General features: G+C 36.5%; 1 protein-coding gene across 1 annotated transcript in view; it reads left to right on the forward strand.

Moving 5' to 3' along the window:
• LOC145673857 (uncharacterized) overlaps positions 1–13311 on the forward strand; it is a 57897-nt gene extending 44586 nt beyond the window's left edge. The window contains exons 3-4 of the mRNA XM_081743635.1: positions 4191–6118; positions 13048–13311. Coding sequence (XP_081599761.1) covers positions 4191–6099 — 1909 coding nt within the window. The 3' untranslated portion in view covers positions 6100–6118; positions 13048–13311. The remainder of the gene's footprint in view (positions 1–4190; positions 6119–13047) is intronic.
• Positions 13312–17426: the final 4115 nt, after the last annotated feature.

A 17426-nucleotide genomic window follows, 5' to 3' on the forward strand; every position in this document is an offset into this window, starting at 1 on the left:
CGTATAGCACGCGTCATATTTATTCGACTTTCAGCAACCTATTTGAAAGTTATTCATCGAAATTCTTGAAACTTTAATATTATAAAGGTAACCAAGAAAGTTCTGTCGCTTTTTGTGGAGGTCTGTGTTCAATTCGCCCTCACACCGTGAGTTGAATACGAATGGAGATAAGGCGAAGGTCAGTTGTTGGTGTGGATATACCCAATATACTACCTGATTGTGGCAGTTCAGTTACACAATGAACTTGCGCAAGGACAGAGTGAAAATGGGACCTCCACAGACAGCCCTAAGGGCGAGAATGGTGTACAAGTTCAAACTGGGGTCAAATGCCGCTGTAGCAAGGCAGAAGATATGATAGGCCTTTGGTGAGAGTGTCGTGACTACGTGGACAGTGCAAAGGCGGTTTAACAAGTTTAAAGACGATGACGAAACACTGGAAGACGCACCACGCGCCAAAAGAACAACACATGTACAAAATGAAAATTTTCAAGCAGCAATCAAGGCGAACAGTGGCCAGACGTGTGAGGAATTGAAACTACAATTCCGTGTGAGTGAAGAATTAGCCGTTCGGCAACACGTCCATCAACTTGGGAGGTACTACAAGTTGGGTCGATGGGTACCATATGAATGGATCCGGGCCAGAAGGCAACGCGAGCAGATACCTGTGTTTCTTTGCTGGCTTGTTTGAAGAAAAAGCCATTTCTGGACAGGATGTTGACATATGATGAAAAATGGGTCCTGTACGAAGCTCCACGGCGCCATCATAATTGGTTAGTATCCCATGAACCGGTTCAAAAACAGCCGAAACCAGCACTGCACCAGAAGAAGGTCCTCCCGTGTGTTTGGTAGACAGTTCGCTTTATCGTGCATCGTGAAATGCTATCAGCTGTTCAAAGCATCAATACAACTGTGTACTGTCAGCAGTTGAGCAGCGTTTAAGAAAAACTCAAAACTCTGGAGAAAGCACTTCTGAATCGCAAAGGTTTTCTCCTTGTTACAGGACAACGCTAAGCTTCACATGGCTAGGATGACCCAGACACCATTCTACGCCTTGGATGGAAAACAAGTATTTCATCCGCCACACTGCCCGGACATTGGATCGTCCGATTATTACTTTACTTGTTCCATTCCTTGGACAATCACCTTAGAGGACGCAGTTCAAATCCCTAGTAGAGGTGCAAAATGCACTTGATACCTTCTTTGCTTCACGGCCCACCAAGTTCTATCGCGAGAGAATCCATTGCCTTCCAGAACGTTGGCAGAAGGTCATCCATGCTGATGGGGATTATTTTTGATTTTCCAGGTACGTCTTAGGTGACATATCAATGTTCAGTGTGGTTGGTGAAAAAGTGACAGAACTTTCTTGGTTACCTTTATATTAGGGTACTAGCATTCTGTTCCTAACTAAAAGCTCTTTGGTGCAGACGCTATAGTTGCTGATTTGCTTGTTTTCCTTCTGTCATTTTTCTTTTGTCCTTTACAAGTCGAATTTACAGCGAGCGAAACTCTTTTGCTTAGCTGGTTTCTCCCTTTTTGCTCTTGGCGTACAAATTTACACTTCAGCCCACAAATTTAGAGTGAATAAGATGTTCAATAAGAAAACAAGTGTTCAAATGTTCAAAAGAAAAAATGTGAATTATGTTATATTGCTTCCTTCTGTATTTAGATAGAAATAAAATAAAATTGAACTATTTTCTTACTTTGCCAACTTCGTGCAGGAGCTAAATGATGAGAGCGAGAAAAGGTTAAAAGCATGTTTGTTGCTCTGATTTGGCTTTGTTCTAACCGAATGACCTGGATGGCATAGAATTGTTTATATATTATCCGTTCACTAAGGTGTGCTTAGAATCCTAAAGAACAACTTGACTTTTCCCCACAAGGTATAGTGAAATATGTATTTTCAATGGGGCTTGAAGCTTACAAAAGTTTGGCAACCGCTCTTCAGATTTTGATAACACTACCCGTATCTGTCGCATCATTTGAAAGGTCTTTCAGCAAAATGAAGCTTATAAGATCATACTTACGCTCCACTATGAGTCAAGAAAGACACGAATCTGGACATTCTTTCTATCGATAATGGAATAGCATCTACTTTGAATTTTGATAATATAGTTGATACTTTCGCAGCTACTAAAGCAAGGAAGGTAGCATTCTGAATGCTGGCGGAACACAGACTAATAAGGTAGTGGAACTATTGTCGAAAGTAGTTTCATGTTTCAACTTAAGACAATAAAAATACAAAAGTACCAAAAGAATAATAAAAAGCCGTCAAGATCTGTCAATCGACTGGTATGGGTGGTAAAGAAAAGTAGGATGGTACACAACCCATAATAGAATTCTGTGCTCACACATGATGTAGCCCTATCACATTCAGGATTTTTTGTTACAGTATATTCTAATACTAAGTGTGTTAGTAAGTGGTAATGGAAACAGTCATAAGTGGCAGAATATAAATATGACTGAATTATTAAATACAAAAAATAATGGAATCATAAAACAAGGGTGAAATCTGGAAACATGAGAGAAAGATTCTAATGCTTAACTATTTATTGATATTTCGGCAAAAGCAGTGGCACTAAATAGATCGTATATTATCACTGGGGAGAAACCTAGTAAAAGATAAATGAAGAAGACACGCAGGAAAGAAATCTGTTCTAGCCATGATTTACTATTTCGGTAAAAAAAAAAAAAAAGTGTTTAAGTATCATATATTATCACTGGAGAAAAAACGAATGTTAAAGTGAATGGGGCTAATTGTATGAGAAAAATCTAATCAAATAAAACTCATGTAGCGTAAACTCAGACAGGTGAGAGACTATGAATAAACTTATCATATGAGAAATTGCACAGGACAAACACCAACCGAACAAGAAAATTCTATAGAAAACTGAGAACTTACATTTAGAAATCGCATCGGTTATATTATTATTTGCATATTTTTCAATATCAGCTCATTGTTACATTTTGTACGTAAATTTGTCTCTAAATGTATTATTAGGAGCATTACTTAAGTCATGGGTTGTAGTTTCCGTTACACTTGTATCCCTAATCCTTTTTCTGTCATGTCCCTTGTTTAAAAATGAATATATATATATATATATATATATATATATATATATATATATATATATGCTGAATGTCATCCCATTTATTTAACATATTCCAAATTAAAATGGTTCAAACACACACACACACCAACGGGTAAGGGGGAGGAGGAGTAAACAGAAAGAATAAGTATGCAAATGAATGTCAAAAATAGCAATGCATAAATCATCAATGTTCGAGAAGGGGCCCCGATCTACTTCACTGGCCCCGGGCCCCAGTTTGCCTTACGCCGCCACTGTACCCGTATACAGCCCAGAAGACTACCGTACTGTTGAAGCAGTTTCACTGGGACATTATCGACCACCCTTCCTACAGTCTGGACCTTTTCTCCAAGCGACTTTCACCTGTTTCCGCACTCGAATGAGCACGTAGGAGGCCGTCACTTTGGTTTAGACGAGGAAGTGAAACACTTCGTGACAACATGGCTGAACATGCTAGGGTAGAATTTTTACCAGGAGGGAATCTTCAAACTCATTCCACAATGCGACAAATAACTCAACTGGTATGGAGTTTATGTAAAAAAAAAAAATAATAATAAAATAAAATAAAATAATAATAATTTAATGTATGTACTCTTTGTTGGCTGTATAAAATAATATGCACGTTTCACTGCAGGTTTTGTAACTTTACTTTCTGATAGCTCCACGTATTTAAAGTATTTCAATTTTTTATAGTATCAAACAAGAAGCTAAATCGTTAACATATCTTCTTTGTTGTATAAAATAATCCAATTTCAGTATCATCAAATTATATTCACTTAGGTTCATTACAAGGTGAGGTAAAAATAAGATGCCTAAATAAATATGGATGTATCAGGTTCCTTCAATATTTCACACAAAAAAATTGAGATCATTAACATTTCTGATTAGTTTCAATTTAGTTTAATTTTTTGTATCAAAGTACGCAACCATATGAATTGTTATTTTGTCTGGTTAATCACAAATAGTACCAATTTCCCTAGTTGGAAGACAAGAACAGAATTATATACAATTGAAACAATATTTTATTTTGTTAATTATATTTCGGTTTGTACGATTTCATTGTAGTTTTCTCTGAAACTTAATATCATGTTCACTGTTTTCTAGGAAGAAGGTCAAGATAAAAGTTAAAGAAGTACATGTGCCACACCTGGTTCACTACAATCACCACTACTTCACTAAACATACTCATCACCACCACCATCATCATCGCCACGTTAGGCTTGATACACACTCCTATGAAGATGGTAGCGATTCAACACCAGAAGGCTCCCACGACCATGATCATTATGCTAGTGCCTCAACGAAACATAAGAGGTACAGATCGACGAGATATGGATCAAAGGGAAAATCACCGGCAGACTACGTTCCAGGTGAAGGACGTGGCTATAGTAGATATAGAAATACTACCTATGGACGTACGTATAGGAGCCATAGTCATAAAGATAAGAGAAAACGTTATCATCATAGATACGCAAAAGGATACTCCAATTACAAGAGACATCCATCAAGCAGCCGGAAACGTAAACCATATCGAGATGAAGATCAAGATTTGTTAGGAAGTAATTTATATCACCAGATATATCCTGACCACGAGGAACATGGTCACCCTCACCACTATGAATTGCATCCTGATGACCTTACTAATCCAAGATATTTGAATCGGTATAAAGTCCCTGAGCACAGGCCATCTCATATTGCTGTTCCTGATCACAGACCATCTCCTACTACCATACACGAGCACAGACCATCTCATACTTCTATCCCTGAGCACAAGCCACCTCATGTTGCTCATACTGGAATGCACAATCATCATCATCCAGATGTCTTTTCTCATCACTTGCAATCTGATTTTGGTCACGAAGAAGAAAAGGCCACAGATGACGTTCAGCAACAACTGAAGTATAGCGAAGCAGTTGCTGAACAACTTGCAAAGGCAATTTTCGAAGAAAATCTGCAGAAACAACTAAAAACTCAAAACAAATATAATGGAAGCCGTCGAAGAGCACTACAAGACAAATATGGAATGAGGCATCCAATGAGCAAGGCCAGTGAAGGTGTGTTTGCAGAAGAAAAAGTTCCACATCACCCACCTGGAAGACATGACGTTCATAGTCAAATCACAGATAATCAAGCACATCTGAAAGGTCAACCAGAATACATGCCAGAAGGACCTGTATCTCACACATATAGAACAAGAGGCTCCCATATTGGTACTAGTCATACACCTTTTCGACCATCCCCGGAGCAACCTAGTCACTGGGATAATTACGCAGTTGATGATAATATAGAACAACAGTCTCAAATTAGAGAAACTATAGTTCCTGTGCAGGGAAGCGTGTTTCACGAGGCTTCTCAACATATTCAAAGCCACTTACGCAGTTCAACTACTACAGATCATCCCCCACTTTCTTACAAGGAAAGTTTGGCTGAGTATAGTGAACATAGAACCTCGAAGCGAGTGCCTATTCCATATAGAAGGCCGCGAAAAACTTTGAAAAATGATGATCGAAGTAAGGAACTACCAACTCATCGGTATGGGGATCAAAGATCTGATTTCCATTACCCAGGAACTGTGGCAAATTCTGACTTACATTCTGATAGTGAGCAAACACCAGACAATAATTATGATAAAAACTATGCTCAATCTTTTAGTCATCAGGACCATTGGCAACACAATTTTGATGATGCACGTGAACCTATTAATACTCATTACCGTTCAATTGAAGACGACCAGAAATATATGGAAGGAAAATCTAGACCTTTGCAGCAGACTTCAGAATATGAGTTTGGTTCAAAATTACGATTGCATGGTGAACATGAAGATAGGAGAGGAGATCCTGAGGAGAAGTACTTCAGTGAACGATCATTGCTTCAAAGAAGAAGTGACAACAATGACACTATTACAATTTCAGATGATGTTGAGCTAATGCAAGGGTCGGAAGATATACCAACTGGACATCCTCTATTATGGAATGCTGACGACTTTAAGAAAATGATTGGAAACCGAAGATAGGATCAGTGGAAGTGGTAAGGTTCGTATTGCTTTTGCTTTTGTTTCATTGGTTTTCAATGACTTATACTCTACGAGCTTGCATAAGCAAATGCAAGTATTAAAATGTATTAGAATTACAAAATATCATGAAACTCTCAATGAGGAGCCAAGACAAGCAATGGCTCTAGAAACAAGTTTTCAGAAGGAATCAGTTTATCTACAAGGAAAAATATACTTTAATATACTTTAAATACTTTAAAATTTACTTTATAGTTTATACTTTAAATTTTCACTTTATATACTTTAAAATTTCAATGTCATATAACACGACTTGTAATAAACTTAGAGAAACAAAATAAAGTTTGTGTGATACACAACTCAAGAAGTTCCGTTATGTAAGACAATGAATAAATGTTTCGCATTTCCAGGTGACAGGAGCAACATAAGTATATATATACATATTTTGTTTCTGTGCCGTGGTAAATGCCTGATGCACTAACCAATTTTTTTTTTTAATGTAAAGCACTCTGCATTCAGTATCTTTATTAACTTTTCATGTGTGTGGGAAAGTTAATAAACATAACGAACGCATCTAGATCTCTACTAAATCCATATTCTGTAAATAAGGTGATGCTTGACAGTCTGAAAGTTCATGTTTGGAGGGTACATGTTAGCCTTTCGCATTATAAGGTAGTTCATTTTCGCCCAAGAAACATTGAATTCCTCAAATTGTTTGGACATGTTTGAACTATACTTCATGCGACAATTGCATAGCTGGCAACCACATTTCCTATTCCAGTAAGATGGTGTACATCCTTGGCCAGTGAAACGTCTCCTTAACAGGATTGGAAGAGATGGTCAGACTTCGATCCCCTGACATTACATCTGTAGGCTTCTTTCATGGGGTTATGTCAAGGACCTAGTGTACTGTTTGCTCGTGCATGACATTGCTGTTTTTAAGGTAATAGTAGCGGCAGTTGTTAAGACAGTTGACGTTGACATGTTAGAAAGGGTTTCGACCGAGTTGAAATATTGACTAAATACTGTACGTGTCACCAGGGGCGTGCATGTAGAACTTCATTAAAAAAAACAGAATAAACTATTTTTTGTGTTGGTGCATCAGACTAACTTAACTGTGTTTCTCTAAGTGAATCACAAGTCGAGTTATATGACAAAGTTGTAAAGTGCCTTTTGGGACACCCTGTATTATTGTCTGTGTAGTAAAATTGAGTCACCATATTCAACTGGGATAGTATTCATTTTATTATATTTCCATCATTATTCGCAGAAATAAAACTAAACTTGAACATATTGATCAGCCTAACATCTTTGATCGATATTTTTCTGTTGTTTGTGTATGGTCTCCAAATGCGAATTATAACATTGCTTATTTTGAATTATATAAATAAAAGCAGATGAACCATAACAAATTTTCTTCTGGACTTTCATCAGTTTGCTTGGTTTTCAAGAAAAAAAGTATCAGTTCTGATCAGACATGGTACCATTAGCTTAGCGCAAATATAATCACAAATATACTAAGGTACTCCAAACAAACAAATATTTTCAAAATCTAAGTTATGCAATATTAATAACATGTAGAGAATCGCCATTACACATCTAAAAGTATATGCTGATGTACACTTATGTCCAAAATTATTGTCCCATGTCTACAAATATGTTTTTATAGGAATATAATTTGATAGCGAATTCGCCCGGTGTTTCTTGTAACGTTAGTATGTGTATAATCGGCAAAGACAGGTATGTGGCAAGTTTCATGTCAAAGCAGCAGTAAACAAGAACAATAAAACGAAAATAAAGCTTTCTTGTTCATTTAGCAACATTTTGTTTTACTCATTCTAATTTTCGTATTTATAATTCTTTTCCTATGAAATTTACAACAAATATAAATTTTCCGATTATACACATAGTACAGCGGTGGACACTTCTAAATGGTACACCTTAGCCGTAAATCTCCATATGGCTGTACCATTTAGAAGTGTCCACCGCTGTACAAGTATCAAAGGTACCCTCCAAAATCATTATCAAATTATATTCTTACAAGAAGACAGTTATAGATATGCGACAATCATTTTGGACATGAGTGTACATTATTACAAGTTTAAAAGGATGTATTCTGATATTGACATATATCTAATGTTGCTGATACTTAATTCAACATTTTTTTTAGAAAATGAATAAGACGAGAGGGTGATTCAGAAAGTAATGCCTCTAAGGTGATATCTTTATTTGTGTTTGGCAGATAGCACTCATCAAGATATCAGTGCAAAGCTTACGATTTCAGCTACAAATGATGACATCATTTTTCAGCATAGTCCCGATCACAGGCAATACACTTGAGCACACGTGAAACAAGGTTTCTCATTCTTCAGTGAAGAATTGTGGTGGCTTCTTTCACCTCCGAGTCACAACTGTAGCGTTGTCCCTTAAGATGCCTCATCCCGGCGAAATTAAAGTACCACTAATTTTACAGTAATTATATGATATCTTCAAATAGATAAGAGATAATTGAAATGTGGAACAAGAGCGCCCTAGACAATATTATTTTGCATGAGGTACCGTTATCACAAGTCACCTAGTGGCTTTCCGTTTTCAGCCGTTTAGAAACGCGAAAATAAATCCCAATTTTCAAAATGGCTCGAAATCGAAAGCAGATAAGTGAGTCGTGATAACGGCATCTCATGTAAAATGACATTGTCTAGGGCGCTCTTGTTCCACATTTCGATTATATTTTATCTATTTGAAGCTAGCACATAATTACTGTAAAATTAGTGGCATTTTAATTTCGCCTTGATGAAGCCTCTTAAGGTGATCCTTAAGGTTGGGGAAGAGCCAAAAGTTGTAGAGCGCAAGAGCCGGACTATAGTCAGGATAAGGTAGAATGTCAACACATGGGACAACTATGAATTTTATAGGCGAAGGAGAGGACGTGTGGCGGTACTCCAAAGACTGATGCTTTGTTTCTATGTCGTAATGGTATATTCACGACTCATCTCCGGCGATGAATGTTCTTGGCGCACAACCTACCGCAATCAGAAATTCAATGACAGCTCGCTGTTTCAACCGGACGTTATCAGTGGAAGCTGTTGATTGCTCCATTATTCTGGAACGAGAAGAGATAGGAAGATGAAACAAGTGACATGCTATAGCTTAAACATCAGTGCATTAATGATAAAAAAAGTTCAGAACGTTTGCAGTACTATTAGTCAAGTAGTGAGCTTGGAGGCATTACTTTCTGAATCACCCCCGTGTATTGCTCATTATTTACATAAATACTAAACTTAGGCAACAAGTTTAATCTAGTAGTATTAGAAGTCGTTTGAGAAAAAAAAATATTGCTTCTGAGATGCAGTAAACTTCTGTAAACTTCTCCTTCAGTAAACTTCTCTATGTCTAATTACATCTTTGGTTGCTATCATTCCGTGATCTCTCAATATTTGGAAATGATTACATATATAATAATCACAATATATAATCATATATAATATATATACGAGGAACGATCAAAAAGTTCCTGGAAGTTTGTTTTCGCTCTTTATTACCACAATATAAGTACACGTTTACTAAATTGCCTTCAAAGGAGACACCTTCGGAACACACACGCACACTTGTTTCAACGATTGCCGGAAACACCGATGAAAGTCTTCTTATCTTCCGAAGTTTGTTTCGCGTTGGTTTTGAACTTTTCTACGGTGGCGAGACGGAAAAGTCCCATTATTAACCTTGGGAAAAGCCAAATATCCGTTGGTGCTAAACTGTTTTTAAGGCTAGCAAACGCTCTCAAGCAGATTTTCCTCAATTTACATATGAATTTGATTGCCTGTTTGTATGTGGCTCGATTTATGAAATTGCGCTGTTGGACCCTGTATGTAATACAGGAAGCAATTTGCAAGTCGTAAGACGCCATTACCGTTCACCCTCTTTCCAATAAATGCTCTTATGTCGCAAACTGCATTTGTTTTGACTTCATCATTCTGATGGGCACCCAAGGAAACTCCCTAATATCAAAAATGAAACGTCTATTTCAAAAAATGGTTACTTCAAACTTTCTGTATAATCTGATATATATATATATATATATATATATATATATATATATATATATATATATATATATATATATATATATATATATATGTATATATGTGTATATATATAACGCTCGTAATCCAAACACGCTTGCGATCGAGGATTTCTCCGTTTGCGTAACTGTTTTGTATGTAAGAAGGAGTCGATTAAGCATACTATCGCTATGAAGTTAGAGTAACACCACGCAACCTTCCCTAGTAAGATTTCGTTCAATAAAGAAAAAAATACAACTTGTATATAATAACTTTTGTTAATTTGTATTTTCACATTGAAATTTTTAAATAATAATTTATGTTCTGATTTACTGTATTTAATCCTATAACTTCCTGATTTCCTCGCCCAAGTTCGAGTCATATGAGTGTGTCTGGAATTCATGTTGATTATATTATTTTGTGGTATCATATATTCAGTATATAATATGCAGGGTGTTTCAAAACAACACCGACAACCTTTGGGAGGTGATTCCTGACACCAAGATAAGACAAAAAGTATTCTATAGACCAATCTGGGTGCACAAATGCTTCTTTTCGGAGTTATAAGCTGCCGAAAACATGAAAAAATGAAGTTTAAACATCCATAGCTACAAAACTATGGGACCTACCGTAGTCGGGTCAAGACTTCACTTAGGAAGTAGTATGTGTGCTATCCAAATATCCAAGTCTTAGAATCGTGCGGTACTTCCGAAACAATTTTTATAGAGGTAGTTGGTGAGTACTTCAAATTATATGCTCGTAGCCAAACTCCCTCTATAAAAATTGTTGAGTGAATACCTTAGGATTCTGAAAGATAAATTTTTGGATAGGGCTCGTGTTAGTTCCTAAGTGAAGTCTTGATCGGACTACAGTAGCCTCCATGGCTTTGGAGCTGTGGGCCTTTGAAGTTCATTTTTTTTTCATATTTGCGGCAGCCTAAACTCCGAAAGGAAGCATTTGTGCACCCAGGTTGGTTTATACATTTTGTCTTATGTTGGTGTCAGAAATCACCTCACAAACATTGACGCTATTGTTTTGTAACACCCTGTATACTACGGCTAACATTTCGTTATGTTTATTTATTTGTCTAATGGAACATGTCCTGATTTTATTACTAAGAATTGTTTATTTCTACTCTTTTACTTCAGGTAACTCTATGTATGACGTTCCATTGAATCTTTAAGTTTATGTTTCAATCCCTCTAATGCGTGTTGACTACAAAGCTATTGACAGTTCAAGATAGTCATATAAAACTCAATTCTATTTCAAGATTGCTTGCCTCTTTTTTAATGCTGAGGGACGGTGGCTTGGTGGTAAAACACCTTCCTCTGGTTGGTAGAGTCCCTAGTTCGATACCCACCCAAGTAAGCTTGTGGCGGACAATATCGTGTCCGTAGGTTTTCTCGGTTTACTCCCATTTCCCCCCACTTTCTCATTCCACCAATTCATCAATCATCATTCATTTGCTTTAATCATCGTCTCCCTTAACCTAATGGGCATAGAAGTAGGATGTTAAAATAAAAGATTTCATTTCTTTGTTTAAGTTGTTTTAGCTGCCTACGGTCCTAACACAGCTTAGCATCCGGATTAGACGTTATGCACTATTTTCACTCATAGCTTCTTCCATTCTATTAATCTTTCAGTAATACAAGAATTCTGGAGAAAACCTATTTGGACCTGTTTACAGAGCATGTGCGCCATATGGTATGTGTCAGTATATTTAGAAATTACATACACACAATTTGCTTACCGAGCACGTGTGCTAGTGGTCCTTGTGCAATGAGCCTGGATCCGCCTTTCTAGGTTAAAAAAAGAAACTCTGTATTTGTTTCCAATATTTTGGATAATTGCTCTGACTTAGTTGATAAGATTTCACCTATCAATTAATAACCTGACATTTCCGGTGGAAGTGGGATATATCATTAATTTCTACTCACTTCCAAGTGCAAATCAGAGGTTCATGTATATTTAAAATTGATTAACAATGATAAAACACTCTGACGTTAAATTTGCTTATCTAATAATAGCATTGCCTGCACAAATAATGCGTGGAACACGAGTTTACTACGAGTTTTTAGAAAATGTTAGTGGTGCTTGAGAAACCATTGATACTAAGATTTAAAAAAATGAAATCTTTGAGTTTTACGTCCCACGATTATGCAGGCTAGACTAAAGGAGACAGTCATGATTAAAAATGAATGTAATAGTGGAATGAAAAAAAGTAGAAAGAAAGGAAAAAATCCGAGGAAACCCACACACACGGTATTTGTCCACCGCGAGCTGGGATCGAACAAAGAACCGCATGCAGAAAACGTGAACGTTCTACCACTCATTCACCGCGGACTAAGATTAACTGTTCAAATTTAACGAAACAAGTATTAGCTGACATAAAATTTAATAGTATATGCAGTTAAATGTAATAATGCGATTGATAGTTAGGAATGCGCAAGAGAAGCATCGAGTAGAAATTAATACTGTCTCGTCTCGTCTAGAGAAAATGATGTCTCGACTCGACGGGTTGTGTCTGCACTCGTCTCGAAATTCGAGTCAAGTCATATCGAATTTTGGGACGAGACAAAATATACCATATAAAACATAGAAGTAAAAAAATAAATAAATAAAAATGCAGATAATCCATATTCTAATTAATGTGCAACAAATCACATAATTGTGACAAGAAGTGACTGACACTTGGCCAAGAAAACATAACAGTACTATCCAATGGAATGATCCAATTGAAAGTGAATTTTAAAACAAACTTACCAATATTTATCTTGGTGCTTGCAAAAAGTTATTTTTTCTCAAATGCAAATTTCCAATATATATCCTATTTCTGGTGTAACATCCTACATTTATGAAACAATAATTTAAATTCTAAATTTCCTTGCAGGTTAATTTGACGTAAGGGAGTGATTCTCTGGGCCAGTAGAGATTCATAGACTGGAGAACACTTTTCAACAGGACATCACTTTTGTCTTTGGTGGTCTTTCATATGGGACGCCCTCGGTGAGTCTATTGCATCGATGAATTGTGGGCGATACATCAGCGTTCAAAATGTAGATTATTTTTGTTGTTGTTATTGTTGGTTATGGCTTTAGCATATGCCATAGAATTATGCTGACATTGTTGATAATGTTATTGATTTGTTATTTGCTCAATCTTTGAACAATAAAGAAATATTATTGATTACATTTGTTCATTTTACTTCAGTGAAACATTGAAAACTTTTAAGTCGTAAAAGATAATAACGTTTCATTTTACACGTACCTCATATTTATCACATAAGCCTCGTGCTTCTTTACTATTACTACAAGCAAGTAGACGACAGGTATCGTTATCAGCATGTGATCCGGAAAAGGACGAACGTCATAACGAAGTTCTACGAGGACCCAGGAATATACGGTATATAAGAAGTCACAACACCTTCAAAAGCGTCAGTCTCCTCTGGGACTTGTCACCTTATCTACCTTCTCTTGGATGCACTAGGTCTTGGGAACTACCTTATCCTTCTCCAGCTGCAACCTTATCCTTATCCTTCACCTCTCTCCAGTTGCTACGGGCAGAAGAATTTCCTAACTACCAACAACCAAATTAAAATACTTATTTTTAGTCTTCGGACCACCTTTATATTATACTGTAACATAGTGATGGTTTATAATAAAACAGTTGTGGTAGAAATTCCAATCCCGTGTTCATTATTGCCCTACCATATATGTTTTAACAGAATATTTTTTTACAATAATATAAGCCTGTCATTTATAAATGGGAATATACATTAATGAAGAATTATTTTCAAAAGACAATTCTGTATGCGATATATTGTTTAAGGTTCTTGAAGATGGCGCTCCAAATTTCCTATAAATGTTATATCTGTCAAGGTTATTTCAATTTTTGTAAAACTACAGCACACATAGACAGGTGTTTAAGATAGTAATAATGCATTCATTTGCTCTTGTTTTGCATAATAAACGCACAGTTGAGTAAAATTGTCAGATCCACCACTCCCACATGTCTCTATTTGATAGGAAAACACTGTATCCTAATGTTAACTTGATTGGCTTAGTCATTTTCCGTAAACGATATACCTTATTATACAGTGTGTCAGTTCTTTACTAAGGTTTACGAGGGTATTTGAAACGGCTTTCGATCTGCCACTGAAATATTACACTATTTGTAATAAGCCGTTCATTGTGCATAGTGCCATCTATGAAAGAAATAGTGTATTAGTTTCAACTGTATAAAAGTGTTAGTTCTTTAAAGGCATACACTTGAGTCAGACGATTTGATGAGTTGATTTTGATGTTACGTCCCTTTTACCAGCGAGGCTATATGAGACGGGATCTACTGATCAAAGTGGAATCTGAACCACTTAAGCTCCGCCGGGAATTGAACCCGAGTCTCCCACGCCAAAGTTGAATCAGTCTATATGCGTTTAGCTCGAATGCAACATGGCAATACCTCAATCGACACATACGTTGTTCCTGAGGCTGCGGTACTAAATCTGAATTGTAAGGTGAGGATATAAATCTCCACAAAGGCAGAGTATTTCATAGCAGCCTTGGCGACAACAAAACGCGTGGACTGGAGCATTGTCATGCAATACGAGAACTCAACGCACGGCGTTGCCTTCAACGATCCAACTAGACACATGTAATTGATACACTATTTCTTTCATAAATGGCACTATTTGCAAGGAATGGCTTATTACCTATGGATTGATACTTCAATATCAGACCGGAAACTTTTGGAAATACTCTCGTTAATTATCGGCAATTAATACTAGTTAAACAACAATAAACGTGTATTGATACTAGCATATATTGAAAATATTGTTAATAAATGATAAATTCTCTTTCAAAGGGGACAATTGTATTGTTGTTCGTAGAATATTATGACAAAGTAGTCCTTATTTTTATAAAGTTTGAAAAATGCTACTTTAAAGGGTATGGTGTGAATTGTAAATTAAGAACTATACTTAAGTTAAATATATTAAAACAGCATGCACTAGTCAAGGTTGTTTGAATTTTAGAAACGCTTCATCACCCAGAAAAAAAAATCAACTTTTAATTCTTATCGACATTTAAAGTTTATTCAATAAATAACTGGAAAAGTTGTATAAACAATACAAAACTTTGACAAAGTTTGTGCTTCTTTGTTATTTCTTGGTGGTGTCCTAGAACTATTATCGGATAGGCCTGGCGCCCCTGCCTCGCGAACAGGATGCTGGGAATCAGTGAAACAAGATGGTGGCACCTTTGCAGCTTTGGATCAACGTGGAGCAGCGAAGTGTCATTAGGTTTATTTTAGCTGAAGTGTTGAAATGAATCGAAATTCACCGTCGCACAGTGCAGTGGTCGGAAACTTGAAAAAAAGCGGACAAAAATAGTTTATTCCAAAACTATGGAAGTTGATGGACGTCTTTCTATCGTTCTATACATAATTGTCCTTTCTAAATCGATTGCAACTACTGCGAAATTGATTAGAAGAACCCCTGCTGCAATACGTGCAGTTATATATACAGGATGGTCCGAAAGTGTGGAAACCGCTCGCATAAATGTCAAATACTGCAAAATATAACGAAAGGAACAATGTAGGGGAATAATAAAAGTAAGGAGAAATTGTGGAGGACACAGAACAATGAAAGCCGCCATCTTGAAATCCACAATCGTGAATCATACATATAGTTTATAAATTGAAAACGTAACGTGTTGACGCATTATGTGAATTGGACGTCGCTAGCAAGTACGAAGTTATGACAGGTCTTAATATGCATTCAAGAAGCGGTTACAGGTTCAATGTGCTCTCCCTCTGATTGTATTTGCAGCTAATAAATAGACGGTGTAAAACAAATGTGTGTTTGGCCTTAGGATACAAATTTAAAATTCGCCGTTTTGCACTCGCACCATCTTCGAAAAAACACTAATACTTACTGGAAAGTAATTTAGTTCAGGATTACGTTGTTCCGGTAATATTATAAAAGATTCAGCATAGAATCTTGTATAATACTGCACTGACGAGTAATATACAACAACTCCATATGACTGATAATTTATCACTACAATATGTATGATGGCTTTCACTACAACTTTGATTCAGGGATGAAGGGCAATCCAAATTACGTACCTGACAATATGCCTTTTCGCTTTGTAAGGCTCAGATAGCATATCTCGATTGCGACCACAACAACATTGATAATCACGCATTTCCAGTTAGATAGGGCAGAGTCCTCCAGGTGCATTCGGGTGCAGCTATTTCCAATGCATGACCTTTGTACTACTCATGGACAACTCAACAAACCCTATTTTACAGATGAGGAAGGATAAACTTAAACTGCAGAGCTAGTAATATCAGCGTATATGTAACTTCTAGGTAACACTAACAAATCTATCATATTAATGATAGGACAATATACAATAAATAAAACTCTTCACTAAACACAAGTATTTGAGTCTAATGTACTATCCGACCTCTTTCGTCGACCTCTGAAACGATATAAATGATTAAAACATATCATATTGTTTGGTTAATATTTTACTCATTTTTCGGCACTTTTATTTGTTCATGTTTACATGCATTTTATAGACAGCGAAAATATACCTATGTCCTGAAGCTCCGGATTTGGAAGCAGGAGATATTCTTATAATCAAATATCAATACCGATTTCATAAGAGGTGAAATCGACAAAATCGATTTTTGACCGCTTTTTCTCAGTTTCCGACCACTGTGCGTCGGATGACAGTACAAATGTTGAAGATTCGCCACGACCAGGACGTTCTGTCTCTGCATTCACGGAGACAACATTGCGGGAGTTAATGAGTTATATTCGGGAAAACAAGCATATTATGGTGAGTGATACTGCAGCAAAGTTGAACATTAGTATCGGATCAGCCCACCATATTGTTCATGACGTACTGATGTTCAAGAAAGTGTATGCGACGTAGATTCCAAAACATTTGGAAGTAGTGCATTACTGGTTATGCACAATCCCCCAAAATTCTTTGCACGTAGAGCTGAGAAGCTTGTCCAGAGCTGGCTTAAGTCTATAGAATGTAAAGGGGATTACGTTGAAAAATAAATAAGTGTTCTATTCCATTCTTGCAATAGATTCTTTAAAAAATCCGATTCTATTGAATAACCCTTATAGGTATATACAGGGTGTTTCAAAATCACACTGACAACGTTTGGGAGGTGATTTCTAACACCAAGATAAGATAAAAAGTATAGACTAAAATGGATGGACAAATGCTTCACAAATGCTTTCTTTCGGAG

This window comes from Thermobia domestica, chromosome 17, assembly GCF_964235325.1.
Source record: "Thermobia domestica chromosome 17, izTheDome1.hap1.1, whole genome shotgun sequence".
In the NCBI taxonomy this organism is placed as follows: domain Eukaryota; kingdom Metazoa; phylum Arthropoda; class Insecta; order Zygentoma; family Lepismatidae; genus Thermobia; species Thermobia domestica.